This window comes from Rhinolophus sinicus, linkage group LG09, assembly GCF_036562045.2.
Source record: "Rhinolophus sinicus isolate RSC01 linkage group LG09, ASM3656204v1, whole genome shotgun sequence".
Lineage (NCBI taxonomy): Eukaryota > Metazoa > Chordata > Mammalia > Chiroptera > Rhinolophidae > Rhinolophus > Rhinolophus sinicus.
This window is the reverse complement of record NC_133758.1, coordinates 106,946,791-106,966,409: the sequence shown is the minus strand read 5'-3', so window position 1 is coordinate 106,966,409 and position 19,619 is coordinate 106,946,791. Positions and strand designations below refer to the sequence as shown.

Genomic DNA, 19,619 nt, shown 5'->3' with positions numbered 1-19,619 from the left:
ATACTCTTTTTAAAGAAAGGAAGGATTAGTCTCGAGGGCAAAACACAACATGAATACTCAGAAAGTCGTCTTCTATTTCTGTATGTAATTGGCTAGAAGTTTACATGATACAAAACAATGAAGCATCAAGACACGAGACAAACAGGACACGAAGCAAGGCATAGTGAATAAATATGTCTTAAGCTGTGATGCGTTGTGGCTTCATAAATCAGAAATTTGAGTCAAGGAAGAAACACTGTTGCTTTACGGCATACCCTGGTTTCCAACCAACCTGATGTTTCTCACATCTTCTGCACAAAGCCTAGTGGGAAAATTCCAAAGATCCACATGACATATCAGCAGTAATCAGAAGAAGGTTAACACAATGAATGTGTACAGCCAGTCAGGTCACTCAGAATACCATCAGCAAAAAGAAAACAAAAACAAAAGAAATACTGCATCAACTATTCCTAAGCAAGCTAGCAAAAAGTGGTATATGAGAAAAAAATAATTAAGAAAGATAATCTGGTTGGGAATACTATGCAACCATTAAAACTGCGTATTGGCATAGAAAGTTGTTCACAACAAATTAGGTGAAGAGAGAAATTACAGAGTAATATGTATAGAAGATCCCATTTTTGTCAGTATTTATTAGTGTAGGTGGATGTGGATGTGGATTTCATTTTACCTATATAGATTTACATATACTCAAATATGCAAGTTTTTACTTCATGGTTGTATTAGTTTCCTATTGCTGCTGTAACAAATTACTACAAACTTGGTGGCCTAAAATAACGCAAATTTATTGTCCTACCTCTGGAGATCGGAGTCTAAATTCAAGGTGTTGGCAGGGATGCGTTCCTTCTGGAGGCTTCAGGGGACAGTCTGTTCCCTCGCCTTTTCCAGCTTCTCAAGCCTTCCCTCATTCCTTGACTTGTGGCCCTTTGTTCCATCTTTTAAGTTAGCAGCTTAGTATTTTCTCCTCTCTCTGACCTACTCCCTCTTACAAAGACTCTTGTAAGTACATTAAGGCTACCTGGATTCTCCAGAAGGATAATCTCCCCGTCTCAAGATCTTTACCTGAGTCATATCTGCAAAATCCCTTTTCCATGCAAAGTAACATATTCACAGGTTTGGGGGCATGGATATCTTCTGGGGCCGGTCTTCTACCTACCACATTACAATGTTGTGGGGACAGAGTCCCAGAGAGCAGTTTCCAGGCTCTTGGCCTCACGTGGAAAGGTGGTGGCTCGGGCAGTAGATGGCCATCAGCTATTACTGGTTAGCCATTAGCCACTAATATAACCGCCATGATTACACTAGGGGGTTGGTGAGTTGGTTGGCAGAGAAGCGGACGGTGGATTGCAGATCAAGTGGATCCTGCTTCCTGTGTCTTGCCCAGCCACCCCAAGACTGGGGTGCAGGGAGACCCTTGTTGGGGTACTGGCGGATGTTTGCTCCCTGTGTCTCCACCACAGCCGCCAGCAAGAATGTAGTGGTATGACTCCCCTATCTACGGCTCCGTGGGTGTTCCTTTTTGGCCTCACCATGTCCTGTGTTCTTATGTGGGGAGCGGGACCAGAGACCCTGCATGACAATGTTTATTCCTCGGTGATGAGATTATGGGAGATTTTTGTTTACTTTGTTTATCTGTATTTTCTTTTAATAAAGCAAACATGTATTTATTTGTGTAATTTTTAAAGGGGACTTTACTATGAAGGTGACAAAAATGTTCTAAAACTGGGTTAGGGTGATGATGGCTCCACTCACTACATTTACTAAAAATCATTGACTTGGATACTGAAAATGGGTGAATTTTATGGTACATACATGACACCTCGGCCCAGTTGTTAAAAAACAAAAACCAAAGAGGTTTTTTTGTAATTTCCTTTCAAATGGCTCAACAACAACAAAATGCAATCGATAGACAGAGAGACAGAGAAAATACAGCAAGCTGTTAACAACTGGTCCAAGTAAGAGGAGTTCACTGTACAGTTCTTTCAGCGTTGGTGCAGGTTTTCAATTTTTCAAAATCAAAAAGAAAGTGGGCAGGGAGGACAAGGGGAAACAAGAGAGCATCTCTGGAAACTAAAGCTACTCGGGCATTCCCGCCTCCAGCCGGACTTCAGTTTCGCCATTTGGGTTCTCCAGAAGCCCTGGTTGCTGGGAAGCAGCCTGGGAGCCGGCAGTTAGTGCAGCTTGGTTTCACCTGAAGCAGGAGCCAGCACTCACCTCTCCCTTCCTCTCCGTAGCCCAGGTGAGGCGGGACCACGATCCTCCGCTTCTCTCCCACGCAAACGCCAAGCAAACCTTCATCTATCCCCGCAATCACGTAGCCCTGCCCGATGTACGTGTCAAAGGTGCGGTTCCGCGAGTAACTGGAAGGGAAGAAAAGAACGAGGTTCTTCACAGGGCAACACACTGGCCTCCAGACCCCGGAACGGGGGGAACCGTAGGATCCGGGGACACAGGCGGGAGACGTGCTCCTCTGAAACTGCGAACAGGAATCCACACACGGCGTGGGAGTGGCGTCAGCAGAAGCCCTCCCAGAAACAAGCCCTCCCACCCTCGGTGTGGCAGGTTATGAATGGGACGCGGCGACCGGAGCACGCATGGAAATGTAGCTCATGTAAATTGGACTGGACGCTTTGCCCACGTCAAGTTAATGAAAAAATGCATCAAGAGGCTCTCATCAGAAATGAAGACAATGTCTCCAGCACCTAAAGAAGAGAATAGCTGTATAGGTGGGACATGAATATTCGGATTGCCATTAAAGTAGCACAGACACTGAGCCATTTGGTGCAGTCCTCACCAAAGCCTGGCTGCATGCTCCCTGCTGTCACCCCTGCTCACCGCTACCTTCTGGTGAGGACTTGGGTTTCCCAAGTGCCAATGGCAGGAGGCCCAAGCATTCCGCTCAGCGGAGCTCCAGCCTCTGTGTAAACTGCCAACTGAGTCTGAGTGCTGTGAGTTTGGTGAGAACAAGAATCAATTCCCCAAAGCCTGATGATTCCCGAGTACAATAATAAAACTGCCACGTCTGCTACCCAACTCTGTACCCATTACCCACCCCCACCTGGTGCAATTGTGGCAAAAAGCATGTCCTAAAAGTGCCAGTCAGTTCTGCCGTTACCCCATCAAACACAGCCAAACGATGCCTGCCTCGGAGAAGGCGGCCAGCCCAGTGGGGCCAGGGAAATGAAGCAGCGCTGGGAGGGGCTATTCCTTCTGGACACCCCTCAGAGACCACAAAGCCAAGGGGTGTGGAGAAATGATAACAGGTGAACGTCCTCACCCAGAAAGCGGATTATCTGCAGGACCTCCTGGGGAAGGCTCTGGGGAAGTAGCACTGAGGAGCTTCCTACCTCATCCCCTCACAGGGGCCAGGAAGCCCAGGATGGGAACACACAGCAAAGGAAGGACAGGCTCGGCTCTCACCTCGCTCCTTCCCCAGGTTTCCTACCTCTCCAGCAGGTGCCTGACGATCATCAGCAAAGAGCAGCTCACTGCTAGCCATTCAGGCAAGAGGATACCTGTGAGACGGACCCCTTAAAGGGGGACAGCAGGAGGTGCGAGAGACGGCAGGTGCCTTAGAGGAGGGAAGAGCCGCCCGCCCGTTGGAATAGCCAGCAAAGATTCCACGGGTTTGGGAGACAGGGCACGCTGAGGGATGATATGGGGGGATCACCAAGGGAAGAGTACGGGGGTACCAGCGGGGCCGAGGCCTCGAGGCAGGAAACAGCTTCCGAAGAGACGGGAGGAGCAGGGCGGGCTTCAAGGGTAGAGAATGTTAAAGAACTTTAACAGGAGACTTAGATAAATGGAAAACCATCATGTTTCCTCACGGGAAAGCTGAGAATTGTAAAGTTATCAATGCTCCCCCAAACTAACTTGTGAATTTCTAAACAATTCCAATCAATATCTGAGTGGTGTGTATGGGAGAGGAGGGGACTGTAAAATTCATTTGGAAAAATAATGAAGAATACTGTTTTGAAGGCACAGGATGCAGCAAACTCTCATTCCTGTAAAACATTAAAATGGGAAATATGTATTTCACTGTATATGTATGGAAGACCTATGAAATTCGTAACACTGGTTCCCTGTGAAGAGTGGCACTAGGTGATTGAGGGAAATTCGTCATTGTATATCCTTTTATACTTTCAGGATTTTTCAACCATGTCAATGTATCACTTAGTAGAAAATAATAATGTTTAAAAACAATACTCTCTACCATGTAAATTTTAAAACTTCAACAGTTAAAGATGTTGTGATACTGGCTCAGGAACAGCTAGACCAATGGAAAAGGATAAAAATTTTAGACAGACAAAGGAACCAAAAGTATACTTAAGAATTTGGTACATAATAAAAGTCAGATTTTAGATGAGTAAGGAAAAAAACAGTTATTCAATGAAGGGTGTTGGAAAACACTAGCTAACCATCTGGAAAAAAATAGATCCTACTGTCACACGGAATACCACAACAAATTCCAGATGGATTGAAGTTTTAAACATGAAAGCATTTATAAGCATGGAGACAGGCTGTGAAAGATTATTAATATTTAGTCCAGGTGGCAAGAATGGAAGGGGATGATGGGAAATTATTACATTATATATATATATTTGCACTGTTTCACTTATACAATAAGAACAATTCTTTGTAAAATAAAAATTCTAATAAAGACTTGTTTACAGAATAAAAAAACAAAACTATTAAAAAGGCATGAGGAAAATACAGGCCAATGTTTGTATACTTTAGGGAAGGGGACAGACTTTTTGGCAAGTCATCAAAGACAGAATATATAAGAATTTAGATTAGAATAAAGGAAGCCATAAAGGAGAAGTGGAATGTATTTAACAACATAAAACGTTTATATTTAAATAGGTCAAAAATCACAATGACCAAAATTAAAATGCTAATAAACAGGGAATATGCTCTCAACAACATACAACCCCAAAAGGGTTAATATCTTTAACATATAGGGTCTTCAAATCAATAAGATAAGGACAAATATCAGTACCCTCAATATAAAAACAGGCAAAAGACATAAACGGTAAATCACAAAAGAAGATACCCAAACAGTCAATAAACATTTGAAAGAATTTCAACCTCAATAGCAATCAAAGAAATTCAGATTAAAGCGATTAAGTTCCATTTTTCTTCTAAAAATCGGCAAAGATTATTTTAAAATGATACTCAACGTTATCAAGTTTGTAAGGAAAGGGGCACTATTAGACAGTAATGGAAAGCCTTGCTTGAGGACAACTTTGTAGTGTATAGCAAAAGCTGTAAAAATACACAAAACCTAAACCTGAGACCCAGAGATTCTTCTAAAAATTTATCCCAAGGAAACAATCACATACATTAAGATTCAGCTACAAAAATAATTATTGCAGCCCTCCCTAGAATGTCAAAAGGTAGGGATTGATTACCTAAATTAAGGCAAATCTATACAACGGAATATTATTTATCTGTTAGGACAGGCTAGATCCCAACATACAAAAATGAAAACCTGTTTGAAACCTACGAAAACTGTGGTTGCATTAAAACAGAAAGAAATCTGATATCCACTAGAAAAACAGTCTTTCAATTCGAAATAAAATTCCAGGGAATAAAGGACAGAACCAAGCTCCTATGTGATAAGTAATAACACACACACGAAGTTTTTTGTAATAGACAAGGAGTAAAAACAACCCAGAGGTTCATCAATAGGGAAATGGTTAAATAAATATGGTATGTTCACCCAATGAAACACTCGGCAGACATAAAAATTAAATGATTTCTCTCTATGCAGTAATATGGAAAAATTCCAAGGTGAAACAAAACAAGGAGCAGAATATACAGGATACATACGATATACCATACTCTACATGCTATGTACTATAAAGAGGAGAAAATAAGACAACATTTGTATTTGCTTATAGCTGTATTAGAAAAAATACACACACGAGAAGAATAAAAAAGAAACATTAATAAAAGTAGCTAACTCTTAAGTGGCTCTGGGAGAGGGCTCATGAATAGGCAGGGACAGCTGGTGCAACGTATCTTAATGCATATTTTGCTTTACTTTTGAACCACATGACTATCACTTTTTTCCAACAAAATCAAATGAAAAATTTAAATGAAGAGATCCTAGGAGTAGAAAGAATGAATTATTCAAATAAAATAATACCATATAAAAATTGTTCTGTAATGTGTCCGGATGACTAAATAACCTCGAAGGCTATTACCTCAGAGAGACAGGTAGATTACTGTCCCAACTTGTTTGCTCTACAGGAGTGGTTTCCCAAACAACACATGCCATTTGAAGGAGGGAGACATGCCACTTGAAGGAGGGAGACACACTAGGCATGCCCCAGCCATCTGCACAATTGCAGGCTAAGCTTTATAAAGAAAACACAACTTTGAATAACAACAGCGGCTGGATAATTAGCCTCTGCCAGGCAGGAAGGAAGCTGAACACATCCAACCAGTCCCCTGCAGTAGATAAGCCTGAGAAGTTTGCAAAGTGCTTCCACCTACCTTATCTCTTTAACCATTTCTTTGAGAAAGGTGTTAATAACAGCTAAAAAACTGAAGCTCAGGACGGTTAAATGCTGTCCAAAGTCACACAGTTGGTGCACTGCGCACAGGGAATGGAACCTGGGCTGTTCTCTTCCCTTCCTACAGCCTGGACCTCCTCCCCATCTGGCCACTTCCCATCGTGGACGCCATAGTTGGGTTTATACTTGGACAGCAGAGCGCAGTATAGGGGCATGGTAGGCATCTAGGGTGACCTGTCCTGGCTTCCTGCAGATTCATCTCCCACAGGCCCCAAGGAGAGCGTTCTAACTCCCGCTGGAGGAATTCGGTATCAGAGTAGAAACCTGTACTGGAGATGAACACACTAACTCCAAGCCAGCACTGGCAGAGCACTCGGATCAGGGTGCAGCGGGACTTTATACGTAATATGACGTTGTGGGGCGCGAAGGCTCCCATCGTTTCCTCACCTGGAATCAAAGAAGGTGCCGTCCAGAAGCGTGCCATTGTAGTGATACCTGAGAAAGTCCCCGCTTTGACTTTGCCGCTCACAGTTTTCAGGTACGACCTTATTCTCAATGGAAATGCCATCCTTGGGGTTATGAAGGTCCAACAACACAACATCAAACACCAGAGATGCCTGTCCAGGAATGTCTTTCCCTAGCGTGGAATGGAGGAAGGTGCTGAAATCAGGCCACGAGATTTAGGAAGTACTTAACACCCACTGTGCTAGTGTTAACTCATTCCTTGAAGTTTTCAAGCCAAGGAAACAAATGCACCTCCACGTCTTGGGTGGTTCCCCCCGGTGTCCAACCATGGGCTGGTGGGTATATTTGAAGCCTGACTTCCTTGGAAAAGGGGGCAAAGGGATATTAATGACGTGAGAGACGACTCTGACTATACTTCCTATGCATGTGCTGGCAAGTCAAGGCTCTATGTGGAGGTCATACAAACCCAAATACATACCTCTGTTTCTGTTTGTACCTCTGTACAAACGCAAATCTCAGACATTTAAAGGCACAAATTCCAAAGCTCGGATCTGGTTCTGGAGAACATTCCGTAGACTTGTTCTTTGGAACCCATAGTCAATTTTTTAAAGAGACTTATGCAAAATTCAATCCTTTAAGTGCATCCAAAACAAGATATAAATAAAACTAAAGTTAGCTGATGTACGAGAAATAAAAAAATGGCACCCACAGTCTAAAGAAATAAGTCTTCAAATCATTTCTATCTCACTTCCGGATGGTACTGCCTCTCTTGATCTTCCTTCCTAACAGTGACTATTTATTCAATGCCTGCAACTAATGCCATATGAAGAGACTATTGGGCATTAGGTCTTCCTTGAAGACCAATATTAACCAACAAATAACTCTAAATCCAGAACTTTGGAATAAAAGGAAGTTAACTGATGAACCATCTATCTCAACCCTCTTACTTGCTGTTTGTTATCCATGCAAAGGAGTAGGCCTGGTGACCCACGGGGCCTGCCAAGTCTGTGCTCCTTCAACTGTCTCTTTGGCAGAGCCCACCCCTCCGTTTCTGTCCCCTCAGGGGGATGATGAAGTCTGTTGAAACCAGGCTGCTGAGTCAGGCTCTGGAATGCAAGGTGTCCAATCCCTGAAATGTGGGTGTGGGTTTGTGGGGGGCAAGGAGGGAGCAGTAGACTATTCTTCGGCTGTACTTTCCTGTATCTTTTAATTTAAGAGAAAAAAAGAAAGCCTTAAAAGTCACCCCAGGATTTAAACTTTCCTAGCATTACATGTACTCATTGACTGTTTGCTTGCTTGTTTGTTTAAAGTGGTGAAAGAGCAGTTTATTAGAAGAAAAAGTACACTTCAAAGAGGTAGAAGCAGGCCCGAGCAGAAGGCCGTGGTTCCAGGGCCGTTATTACACTCCAAAGGGTTACGAGCAGGCCGGGGCTCAGAGGCTCAAACGGCCTGTTTGTTTCTTTACAACAACTTTATTGAGTTACACTTCCAATACCATACAATTCACCTGTTCAAAGTTATACCCGGAGAGCTGAGCACAGTATTAAAGTATAAAATATTGTTAAAAATAAGTGTGCTAAATGAACTATATATTTTAAATATTTAAATTATTAATTCTTTAAAATAAGAAAGTAGTATTCCTCATCTTAAGCGAGGCATCTAGTTTTTATTATGTCTGTCAGGTACATATGATGATGTCCAAAGGGTCTGGGAGCCAAGGTGAATGAAATCCCACTGGCCAACGATCAGACAACTGGAGCATTAATAAGAGTAACAGCGTCTCTAAGGGAAGAGAGAACTAAGACATATTTACAGCAATTGTCCTCAAACGTTCCTTTTAGCAGGGAACTCCCTCAACCCCCCCACCCCCCTTTTTAAAGAAACTGTCTGCAGATCTCCAGCATGTAAAACATATAAAAATGGAGGTGGGCAGGAGAGAAGGCTGAGCCCCATCCACTCAGGTTCCCTCTCCTCCAGCCTGTCGCTTGGAAAACATCATATTAGGGCATTATTACAAGTCAGGTACCATTGTCAGTGAACTTCTTAGCATCATGTTTTCATTTCTATTCTTAACTATGTGTATATCTGCTTGTCCATTGCCTGGCGGTCTCTTTGTTGTGTCAGCCTCTCAGGATTAAAGGTGCCTGAAGTTCAAATATGAGTAACGGAGAAATTCTATTTATGCCGATATTCTGTTTTCTCTCATAGTAAAACGACAGAAAAATTCAATTAATTAAAATTAATGTGTATTTTCTAACATTATGCTTCGCATTTGTCCACACGGAGCTAATGTCATGGGTGAAACCCATCATGGAGGTACAAATCTGGGGGAAAAAGGGAATTCTGGCATCAAATGCTAAGTTTCTACCTTAATGTCTACAATCTTCCGACTGTCTAGTCCAAATCTCATTTCCCAGATGGGAAATACATAGGCTGGAGAGGTTGGTGCCCAAGGTTGCAGCTTCTGAAGCAGTGAACGTCTTACTTATAACATCAATGACCATGAAGAAGTAGAAGATTCTGCGTGCAGCTCAGTCACCACAGCAGACGACCTAGACTAGCGCTGTCCGCACAGCTTTCTGCAGGGATGGAAATACTCGTCTGCACTGTCCAGTACACAGCGCTCGGCAACATGTGGCTCTTAAGTCCATGACACGTGGCTATGCGACCAATGTATACAATTTCAATTAAAATTTAATTTTAGTTTAAATATAAGCAGCCATAGGCACCGAACGGCTATCATATTGGGCAGGGCAAGTCTAGACCAAAAGGTTTGGGGGTTTCACGTGGTAAGTTGAGTTAATCACAGCAATAAAAATAAGGACAGATGAGAGTGGTTCCCAGAGTGAGAAGGACTTACCGTCTCCATCTTCTCCGTAGGCCAGAAAGGGAGGGATGGTGATGATGCGCTTTTCCCCCACACACATCCCCAGTAGCCCTTTATCCATTCCAGGAATCAGCCAGCCGATCCCCACATATGTGTCATATGTTTTCATGCGATTGTGACTGAAAACCAATGAGGAAGGGAAAAAGTTCCATATTATGAGGACGGTTCTAACTCATCCCTCACTAGGGTTTTTGTTACCCAAATCTCAGCTGAATAATGAACCATACCCATCCCTAGAGACAAGCACGTATGGACCTCTGATCCCAATCACAGAGCAGACGCCCTCAAATTTATAAAAAAGCATGTAACTAGGTCACAGCGATTCACAAAAAATACACCTGTTACTCTCTTACCAAATTTTGACACTATAATGAGAAGAAAGGGTTCACTGTCCCCCAGCTTAGCACCTTACACCCACACTTCTCCATAGCTGCATACACATTTAGCCTTCCCCTCCTCCTTCCATGGGAAAAGTATAAAAAGGAGCCAAAAAATGCATGAACCTACTTGCTAACAGGGCCCTTCACTTAATGTGATCTCAAAATACTGTTAATTTAGATAAACATTGCTCTTAGGTTTTTCTACTAGATTAAAACTTTGACTCTTGCATTCTGGGGCATAAAACATTAACCAAAAGCCTAAAGTGAAGGAGTTGATGCCGGTGAAAGCTGGGAAGAGTCCCTTTTCTGATTTCTCCATGGGCATAAAAAGCTGGTGAGACAGAAGGAACTAAGGGGGATTTCACTGATACTAGCATGAGCAGTGAGACTTACCTCGAATCAAACAGCGTCCCGTCCAAGAACGTTCCGTTGTAGTGGTACCTTACAAAATCAGACACCTGGATGGTCCGAGCGCAACTGGGAGGCTTGAAGTAAGTGTGAATCTGAACCTCATCTTCAGCATTCCAAATATCCATCAGAAGTACATCAAAATGAAGCAGTGAATTTGGGGGAATCACACCAGCTAGAAATTAAAGAGAGTTCACACTGAGAAGCTGCTGCCTTCCAGGCCAGACAAGCACCTAGGAGGCTGCCAAGGGCTCAAGGCGACACTGGTAGCCAATTCCAAAATGAGCCATGCTCCCACCCTCTTTCCTCCAAATGAAACTGAGGGAAGAGAGAATATACAAAATTTTCCTCTCAACAAGGGTAACATTCAATACACCTGTGTTAATAACACCTTCTTTCATATGTAGAAGAAATAAACCTAAGATGGAAAATTTAGGGGTGTGTGTGTGTGTGTGTTCACTGCTTCTTATTTTCCCCAACTTAAAGCTTCCAAAGATTCTCCAGTATGCCTAACAGCCTGTAAATGTTCTGGTTGTTTCTGCAGATGTGTTTACACACAAGGAACGAAAACTTACAAACGCCTTCACTTCCGTAAGCAAGCTTTGGAGGGATCTTCACAAAGCGCCTCTCATTAACACACATCCCGACCAGAGCTTGGTCCATCCCTGCAATCAGCTGTCCTTTCCCCACAAACACATTGAAAGTGGAGTCTCTGTCATAGCTGAAGAGAGACAGAAAGACAAGTATAAATAATCTTTCCTTCAGTGAAACCAACCTGTGAAAACGTACCCATGCACAGAGTGAGTCACTGCAAAACCACAAGCCTGCAAAGGAGTTACTGACACAGGAACAGTACCTGTAGGGCTACAATTTTTAAATTACCTTGAATATTGCCAGCAAATCTAGTTAGATAAGCATCAATATAACTCTCCCCAAAAAATATATATAAAGTTTCTTTTGCAAAATAGCTACCAATTACTCTACTAAAAATACGGTTTACTCCGTTTCTGTGTGACTGGTACCTAAAAGCAACATCATAGATACTACTGCCCAAGTTAATATATATATATTTTTTCTTTTTTTAAGTCAGTAAGTAAAACAAAGAGGAAGCATGGTGTAGCATAAAGGGTACCTAAACTCTCTTAACCTCACTCAGTCTTCTCCGCTGCAAAACAAGAGTAGTAATAACAGCCGTCCCAAGATCTGTGTGATACAACGTGGAAAGTGCTCTGAAAACCTAAGGGTTATTCCAATATTACTATAATTATTACAGGTTAATAGAAAGTTCCGATACAGTCTTGAGATCACTAATATATGTGTTTTAAAGGTGATGGCCTTAGGTTGGAAGATAAATAATGGAATCATGGCTATGACCCATGCTCTCATCCTCTTCAATATCAAATTCAGCAACCAACAAGGGTCTGCCTCTTAAGAGACTGTGCTACCCTGTTTCCCCGAAAATAAGACCTAGATGGACAATTAGCTCTAATACGCCTTTTGGAGCAAAAATTAATGTAAGACCCGGTATATATATTGTATTTATTATATTATACCCGGTCTTATTTTACTATAAGATCCGGTCTTATATAATAAGACAGGTATTTATATTATATTATATTATATTATATTATATTATATATTATATTATATTATACCTGGTCTTATTTTACTATAAGACCCGGTCTTATATAATAAGACCGGGTCTTATACTATTTTTTGCTCCAAAAGACACATTAGAGCTGATTGTCCAGCTAGGTCTCATTTCTGGGGAAACAACGGTAGGTGTTTTGAGGGCTATAAAAGAAGTACAAGGCATGAACTTAGGCTATTAAAAAAAACACTGGCAGAGACACCCACAGGGTTTCAGACACTGTGTTTAAGAAAATGACTACAGGGCTTGGTTTATAATAAAACACTGGAAATAAGAAGTTCAAGGGTATGACACTGACTGCATTTAAGGCAAGGACATACAATAACATGCTCTATGGCCATTTAAAAACAACAGATTTCTGTTACAGGGATGTAATGTACAGCGTGATGACTATAGTTAATAATTTGCATATTATATTGTATATTTGTAAGTTGGTAAGAGAGTCGATCTTAAAAATTCTCATCACAAGAAAATTTTTGTAACTATGTATAGTGATCAATGTTAACTGCATTTATTGTGGTGATCATTTAAACATACATACAAATACCAAGTCATTATGTTGTACATCTGAAACTAATATGTCAATTATACCTCAATTAAAATTTGGGGGAAAAAACAGATTTCTATTCACTGGCTCAGAAGGATGGATACATACATTCAGAGGAAAGTGCAGGTTACAGAGCCACACCATAAAATAATCCCATTTTGAATTTACATATATAGATGCACATGAAAACAATCCCCAAGGCAATACATGAAAATATTATCAATGGTAATCTATGGGTAAGAGATTTTAGGCAATTTAATTTGTTTTCTCTTTATCTCTTAATTTTTAAAATAATCATGTAATCTTTGTGTAATGAAATGTTAAGAGCTGTTGGAATTTACCTCATTAGGATGCACCGCCCTTCATTTGGTAAATCACTTCCAGCTTCTCATTTTCCCTAACAAACAGCTTGGGAAAGCAGCAGAGTCCACCTCACCACCAGCCAGGGCGGCTTCCTCAGACCCACCTCCCCCCCCTTTCTCTTCCTACTTTTACAGCCCATTTTAATAGCCTTCCTTTCTCCAAGGTCAGTGGACAAAAAGCAAGATTCCAAGTTCAGGCCAACGAGCCAGAGGACAAAAGCACATGGTCAGCTTTGTGCCCTAGATGGCTTTACACCTCCACCCTCCATCTCTGGAGGATCAACGCCCGCCCGCTGGAATGCCAGCTCTTGAATTTCACTTGGCCGGGTCGCCATGCCCTGAACCACTCTCACACTGGTGGGTTTATGTTAATAATTGACCAGCACTTAAGGTTTCAGAGACTCCCCAGGCACAGAACATGTGCAAACAGCAACAGTGCACAGGCTAGAAACTATTTTATATCTTTCATCCACAGAACCTGAATATAGTTCCCAAATTTAATGAGGATTTTTCATAATAACTGGCATTTACAGAGTGTTTTTTATATCAGGCACAGTGCCGAACCAAGCTTTTCCACATATGATCTCATTTGATTCTCATACAACACTTTAAGGTGGGTACTGATATTCAGGCGCCTTGGAGGTGAAAAAAATTTGCCAAGTTCCCAAGGTTAGCCAAGCTAGAATCCAAGACTGCCTAATTCTTTACCTTCAAGGCACAGGGCCTTCCCAGATGATGTATAAAAACGGTTATTGCCACGCAATATTAATTTCTTCATTTGATGACTCCCTAAGCAAAGTGCTAAAAAACAAACAAAAGGAAAACAAAACCCTTCTGAAAGAAAATGTGTAACTTACATACACAAGAAACTAACAATGCAAGACTAGTCTTATCTACTGCTGAAAACTCTGACCATCTGGAACTCTGCATCTGATAGATTGCTTATCTCCATTTCGCTTAGTTCTTTTTCTGGAGCTTTGTTTTGTTCTTTCATTTGGGACATGTTTCTTTGTCTCCCCATTTTGGCTGCCTCCCTGTGTCTGTTTCTATGTATTAGGTAAGGCTGCTGTGTCTTCTGGTCTTAGTAGAGTGGCCTTATGTAGTTGGTGTGCTGTGGGGTTCAGTGGCTCAGTCTTTCTGGTCACCTGAGCCACACACTCCAGGTGCATCCCTTGTGTGGGTTGTGTGTGCCCTCCTCTCGTAGTTGAGCCTTGGTTGATAATTCCACATCAATGGGAGGGACTGACCCTTGGGCTAACTGGTGGTTAGGACTGGCCTTGACTGCAGTGGAAGAGTTCTTGTGCAGGGGCTGATCCTACAGAGCAGGATCTGCCTCAGCAGGACTCTGGTGCCTGCCCAATCTACACTTTGGGTGTGTTGTACTTGGAGGCAGCTGAGTTATAAGAATGCTCAATGACCTCATAAAAATGGAGATGGAAACCATAAAAAAAACCAGTCAGAAATAAAGAATAATGGAAACGAAGAATATATTACAGGGAATCAACAGTAGATTCGATGAAGCAGAGGATCCAACCAACGATGTAGAAGATAAGGTAGCAGAAAACACCCAACCAGAACAGCAAAAAGAAAAAAGAATCCAAAAAATTGAGGAGAGTTTAAGGGGCCTCTGAGATAATATCAAGCGTAACATTCGCATTATAGGGGTACCAGAAGGCGAAGAGAGAGCAAGGAATTGAAAACCTATTTAAAGAAATAATGACAGAAAACTTCCCTAACCTGGTGAAGGAAATGGACATACAAGCCCAGGAAGCACAGAGAGTCCCAAACAAGATAAACCGAAAGAGGCCAACACCAAGACACATCATAATTAAAATGTCAAAGGTTAAATACAAAGAGAGAATCTTAAAAGCAGCAAGAGAAAAGCATTTAGTTACCTATAAGGGAGCTCCCATAAGACTGTCAGCTTATTTCTCAACAGAAACTTTGCAGGCAAGAAGGGAATGGCAGGAAATATTCCAAGTGATGAAAAGCAAGGACATACAATCAAGATTCCTCCACTCAGCCAGGCTGTCATTTAGAATTGAAGGACAGATAGGAGCTTCCCAGACAAGAGAAAGCTGAAGGAGTTCATCACAACCAAACCAGTGTTACAAGGACTCTTAGAGGGCCTTCTTTAAGATGGGAGGGGGGTTAACGACAGGTGAAAGGGGAAGAGATTAAGAACAAATTGTGTGTTATATAGTAGTAATGGGGACGTAGGTTATAGCATAAGGAATACAGTCAACAATATTGCAATAAAAACAGGTATGGTGCCAGATAGGTACTAGATCTGTCAGGGTGACAGATGGGAATGGGGCTGGCGTCAGGGTGAAAAAGGTGAAGGCATTAAGAAATATAAATTGATAGTTAAGACAGAATGGGAAATATAATCAACAATGTGGTAAAGACCATGTAAGGTGCCAGATGGGCACTGGATTTATCAGAGGGATCACGTCATAGACTGTGTAGATGCCTGACCAATGAATGCGCTATACACCTGAAGAGCTGAAGTAGAGTAACATTGAATGTCAACTATAACTAAATATATAGGTATATACAGTCATGGGATGTGGAGCACAACATAGGGAAGATAGTCAATGGTACTGTAACAGCTGTATAAGATGTCAGAGGGATAGTAGCTTGGGGAGTGGGTTATTACTGTAGGAAGGGTTTAAATGCTATTACGTTGCTTTGTACACCTGAAACTAATAAAATAAAAAATAAAATAAAATAAAATAAAATGAAAAAAAAGAAAACTCTGACCATCTGGAAAAATACAGTTGTGCTGAGCAAATTTGTGCTGATCAGCACAACTGGCATAAACTCATATGCAGCATCAAGCCCAGAACTGGTCGTGAAAATGTAGCTCTGGAATGAGCAGTTATACAACCTGTCCCAGTATCTGGCTGATTTACACCTTTTGCAGGAGTCCCAGTCCAGGTCCTGCAGGAAACAGATGATACGCCCAGAGGAGGCAGTTCCAGGAAAGTTTAATAAAAGGGGCTGTGTGCAAAAGTGTATGAACAGTACAGAGAAACACAGGGACATGCAGTACCGCTGGGGACAGTAGGGGGTGCTGTCGTCACACCTGGGCCTGAAGGATCCACGGGAAGAGAGGGTCGTTCAGGGCACCTGACAGAAGCTAAGCTAGGACCTTTAGCCTAGGGACACAGCCCATGGTAACTCTATAGACAGGGAGCAAGGGGAATAAATATCTCCACCCTCCTCACCTCCCTCCCGGGGGCCTCCTGCTGATGCCCCATTGGCTGAACCCACCCAGAAGCCAGATGACTAGGCAGTCACTGATGTAACCCATACAATACACATGCAGTCCATACAGGACAGCCTCTGAGATCAAAAAGCAAGTGGAACAGGAGGACAGTGGACCTAGAAAGGCAAGTAGAAGTCACCCAGCACATGCAACACTCCCCTTTCCTCTCCACCAGCTGATTTTTGTCCCCTACTCATTGTCTGCTGTTTTTGATCACTGCCCCTCACACTTCTACCCCACAGGTGGGACAGGAGGTGGCTGTGGTACCCTCTAATGATGCTCTTCAAGATTATCAGCCCCAAACCACTAAGAATGCAGCCATCATGTAAAACCATTACATTCAACTCACTAAACTACCTACACACAAGCACACATCACGTTGCAGCATATTCCTCACCATAAACGACTGTCCCTGTGGCTGTTTTCTTAAGGCACATGTACTGTGGCTCTATTTCTAAATGTAAGCTTCAATCTGCAATGAGGATAAACTTTTACAAGAATATATGGCAAACTGAACGCATTCCCTCTCTTGAGCCCCCAAAGGCCCATTCCTTCCTAAGCTCCTCTTTTTTAAAAAAGGACTTAGGAAACCGGGAAGGAGATCATTGCAGTCAAGAGACAGCAACAACATTTTGGAAGACAGAAAGAAAATGGAAAGAGCAGGAACTGACCTAGAAGGGAAGAAACAGAATCTAGGTGTACGCAAAAGGGAACCCAGCCCAGGGTGGGTGCGTGGGCCTCTGAGCCTGCAGGGACTGCAGAGTGGAAGGCGGCAGGGCAGAAGGAAGCCTGGAGCTTAAAAGTCTGCATTTAGAACAGCTATACCCCACCCCGAAGCCCCTTCCCCACTCCCAGCAACTTGGCAACTATCATTTTAAAGTTTATGGAATTATTTAACTGTCTTTTAAAAACCCTGTGTATATGTATTACTTTTAAAAATTAAATTAATTTCAAAACTTTTTGCAAAGATTGACATACACAAATACTACACTACTTGTTGCTGAGATTATTCTGATCTCGGAGCCCAAACAAAGGAAAAATGGCCATTACATAGGGGAGAGAAAACTGCCCTGTGGTTAGAACCAAAGCCCTGATCGACTCTGAAAGGAAAAGTCAGCTCACTCTAAATGCCAGTTTTAGATCCAGTTTAGACAAATACATACTGAAATTACTCCCCCCCATCTTTATTGAGGTATAGCTGCTAAATAAAAATTACATACATAGGTAAGGTATATGATTTGATGTTTTATGTATACACTGTGAAATAACTGCCACAATCAAGCCAATTAGCAGGTCCATCACACCACATAGTTACCATTTTCCTTCTTCTTTGTGGTGAGAACACTTAGATTTACCTGGCCACCATTAACCCCTCCAGCCCACCCCAACACCATCCAGGGTGCTGCCCAGCCCAGTGGCTCTTCTGTGAGATCCAGTCCAGCAGAAGGGGTGAACCTTAGCACCCCTTCACCCAACACCCACCAAAGTTGGCACCTGTCCTTTGCAAAAGGGACCAATCAGATTCTCTCGTGGGAATACAGAATTGAAACAGATTCCAGTTAGTCAGCATTGCTGGACCCAAGAGGCCATGTATGTGACGTGGAAGTCCGGTGGAGAATTCCCTTGGGGGGTGGGGACCAGAGTCCTTCTGCAAACCCTTTGGGAAATGCAGAAAATCACCTCAGTTCATGACTCTGGACCCCCAGGAGGAATCGGAGATCCTTCTAGTAAATTCCCTCCCTTTCTGCTGAAGCCAGCTGGAATGGGTTTCTGTGTCCTCCCCCTGCTCTAACTCGAGGGCAGGCATTTTGTTTTTTCAGGTAGACGTTATTTTTTAGAGCAGTGTTAGCTTCACAGCAAAATTGAGCACAAGGAACAGAAGGCCGTATACCCCCTACCCCCACACATGCACAACCTCCCCCATTATCAACACCCCCCACCAGAGGGGTCCATCTGTCACAATCAATGACCTCCACTGACATGTCATCATCACCCGAAGTCCACAGTTTACATTACGGTTTACTCTCCGTGTTGTACATTCTACAGGTTTGGACAAATGTATGACACGTGTCCACCACGGGGGTGTCACACAGAATAATTTCACTGGAGGGCAGGGATTTTTGTCTATTTTATTCTCTGCTACATCCCAGCACCTAGAACAGTAGATATTCAATAAATATTGTTGAATGAATGAATGAATGAATACATATATAAAATGAAGTTGACCTCTGTTAGTGAGTCTATGATTCTTTTAGAGCAGGGGTGTCCAAACTGCGGCCCGGGGCCAACTGAGGTCCGCAATCCATTGTTAATTGGCCCGCAGCAAATTCCAAAAATATATTTAGTTTACTTAAATAAACGAGGTGAGGCAATCCGTACTTCACCTCCAGTGAGTGGCCCGCTGTTTGTGTATTTTACCGCATATGGCCCTTGGTAAAAAACGTTGATAAAAATTTGGACACCCGTTTTGGAGCAATGGTTCTCAAAGTGCGTCCTCAGACCAGCAGCAGCAGCAGCTGGGAACCTGTTAGGAATGTAAATACTCAGGCCTTCCCCGCCCCCTCCCCTGCCCGCCCCACTGAATCAGGAACAGAACAGAACCAGCTCTCCCAGCGATGCTGGTGTGTGTAGTTTGACCACCGCTGTGTTAGAGCATCCCACCCAACAGGGCATGTGGTAGGCACACAATAATATTTACTGACTGTCTGGACTTAAAGGGCCTGCAGACAGGCCTGGAGGCTGTGAATGAACAGACCAGATGCTTGTCTTGCCGGCTAAAGATAACAGGATCAAGTTAAACTTCAGTTCCCAGAAGGAAATCAGAGTAAACAAAGAGATCACCCCCTCTGGGGGTGGGGGGTGCTAAGAATGGTAGGGAACTCCTGAAAAGCTGAATCAGGAGTGGCTGACAAGGTGCTCCCAAGACCTGGAGAGTGAGTACAGGGGCCCCACGGAAACCTACAGGCGGGGAGCTGGTGTCCCCGGTCTGGACCTGCAGCCACAGCCACACATAACAAGCCCACGGAGGCTCCAAATAAAATGAAAGCATGTTCCGGTGAGTGGCCAAGGGCTGAAGCGCTGGACCTCCTGGTAACGGCAAATGCCCATAAACTGCAGACACCAATTGCCC

The 19,619-nt window shown here is 42.8% G+C and overlaps 1 protein-coding gene across 1 annotated transcript in view; it reads right to left on the bottom strand.

Moving 5' to 3' along the window:
- FKBP9 (FKBP prolyl isomerase 9) overlaps window positions 1-19,619 on the bottom strand; it is a 33,488-nt gene that overhangs the window by 10,153 nt on the left and 3,716 nt on the right. The window contains exons 2-6 of the mRNA XM_019757313.2: window positions 11,234-11,379; window positions 10,644-10,833; window positions 9,844-9,989; window positions 6,966-7,155; window positions 2,212-2,357 (exon numbers count right to left, since the gene is read on the bottom strand). Of these exons, the coding sequence (XP_019612872.2) occupies window positions 2,212-2,357; window positions 6,966-7,155; window positions 9,844-9,989; window positions 10,644-10,833; window positions 11,234-11,379 (818 nt within the window). The remainder of the gene's footprint in view (window positions 1-2,211; window positions 2,358-6,965; window positions 7,156-9,843; window positions 9,990-10,643; window positions 10,834-11,233; window positions 11,380-19,619) is intronic.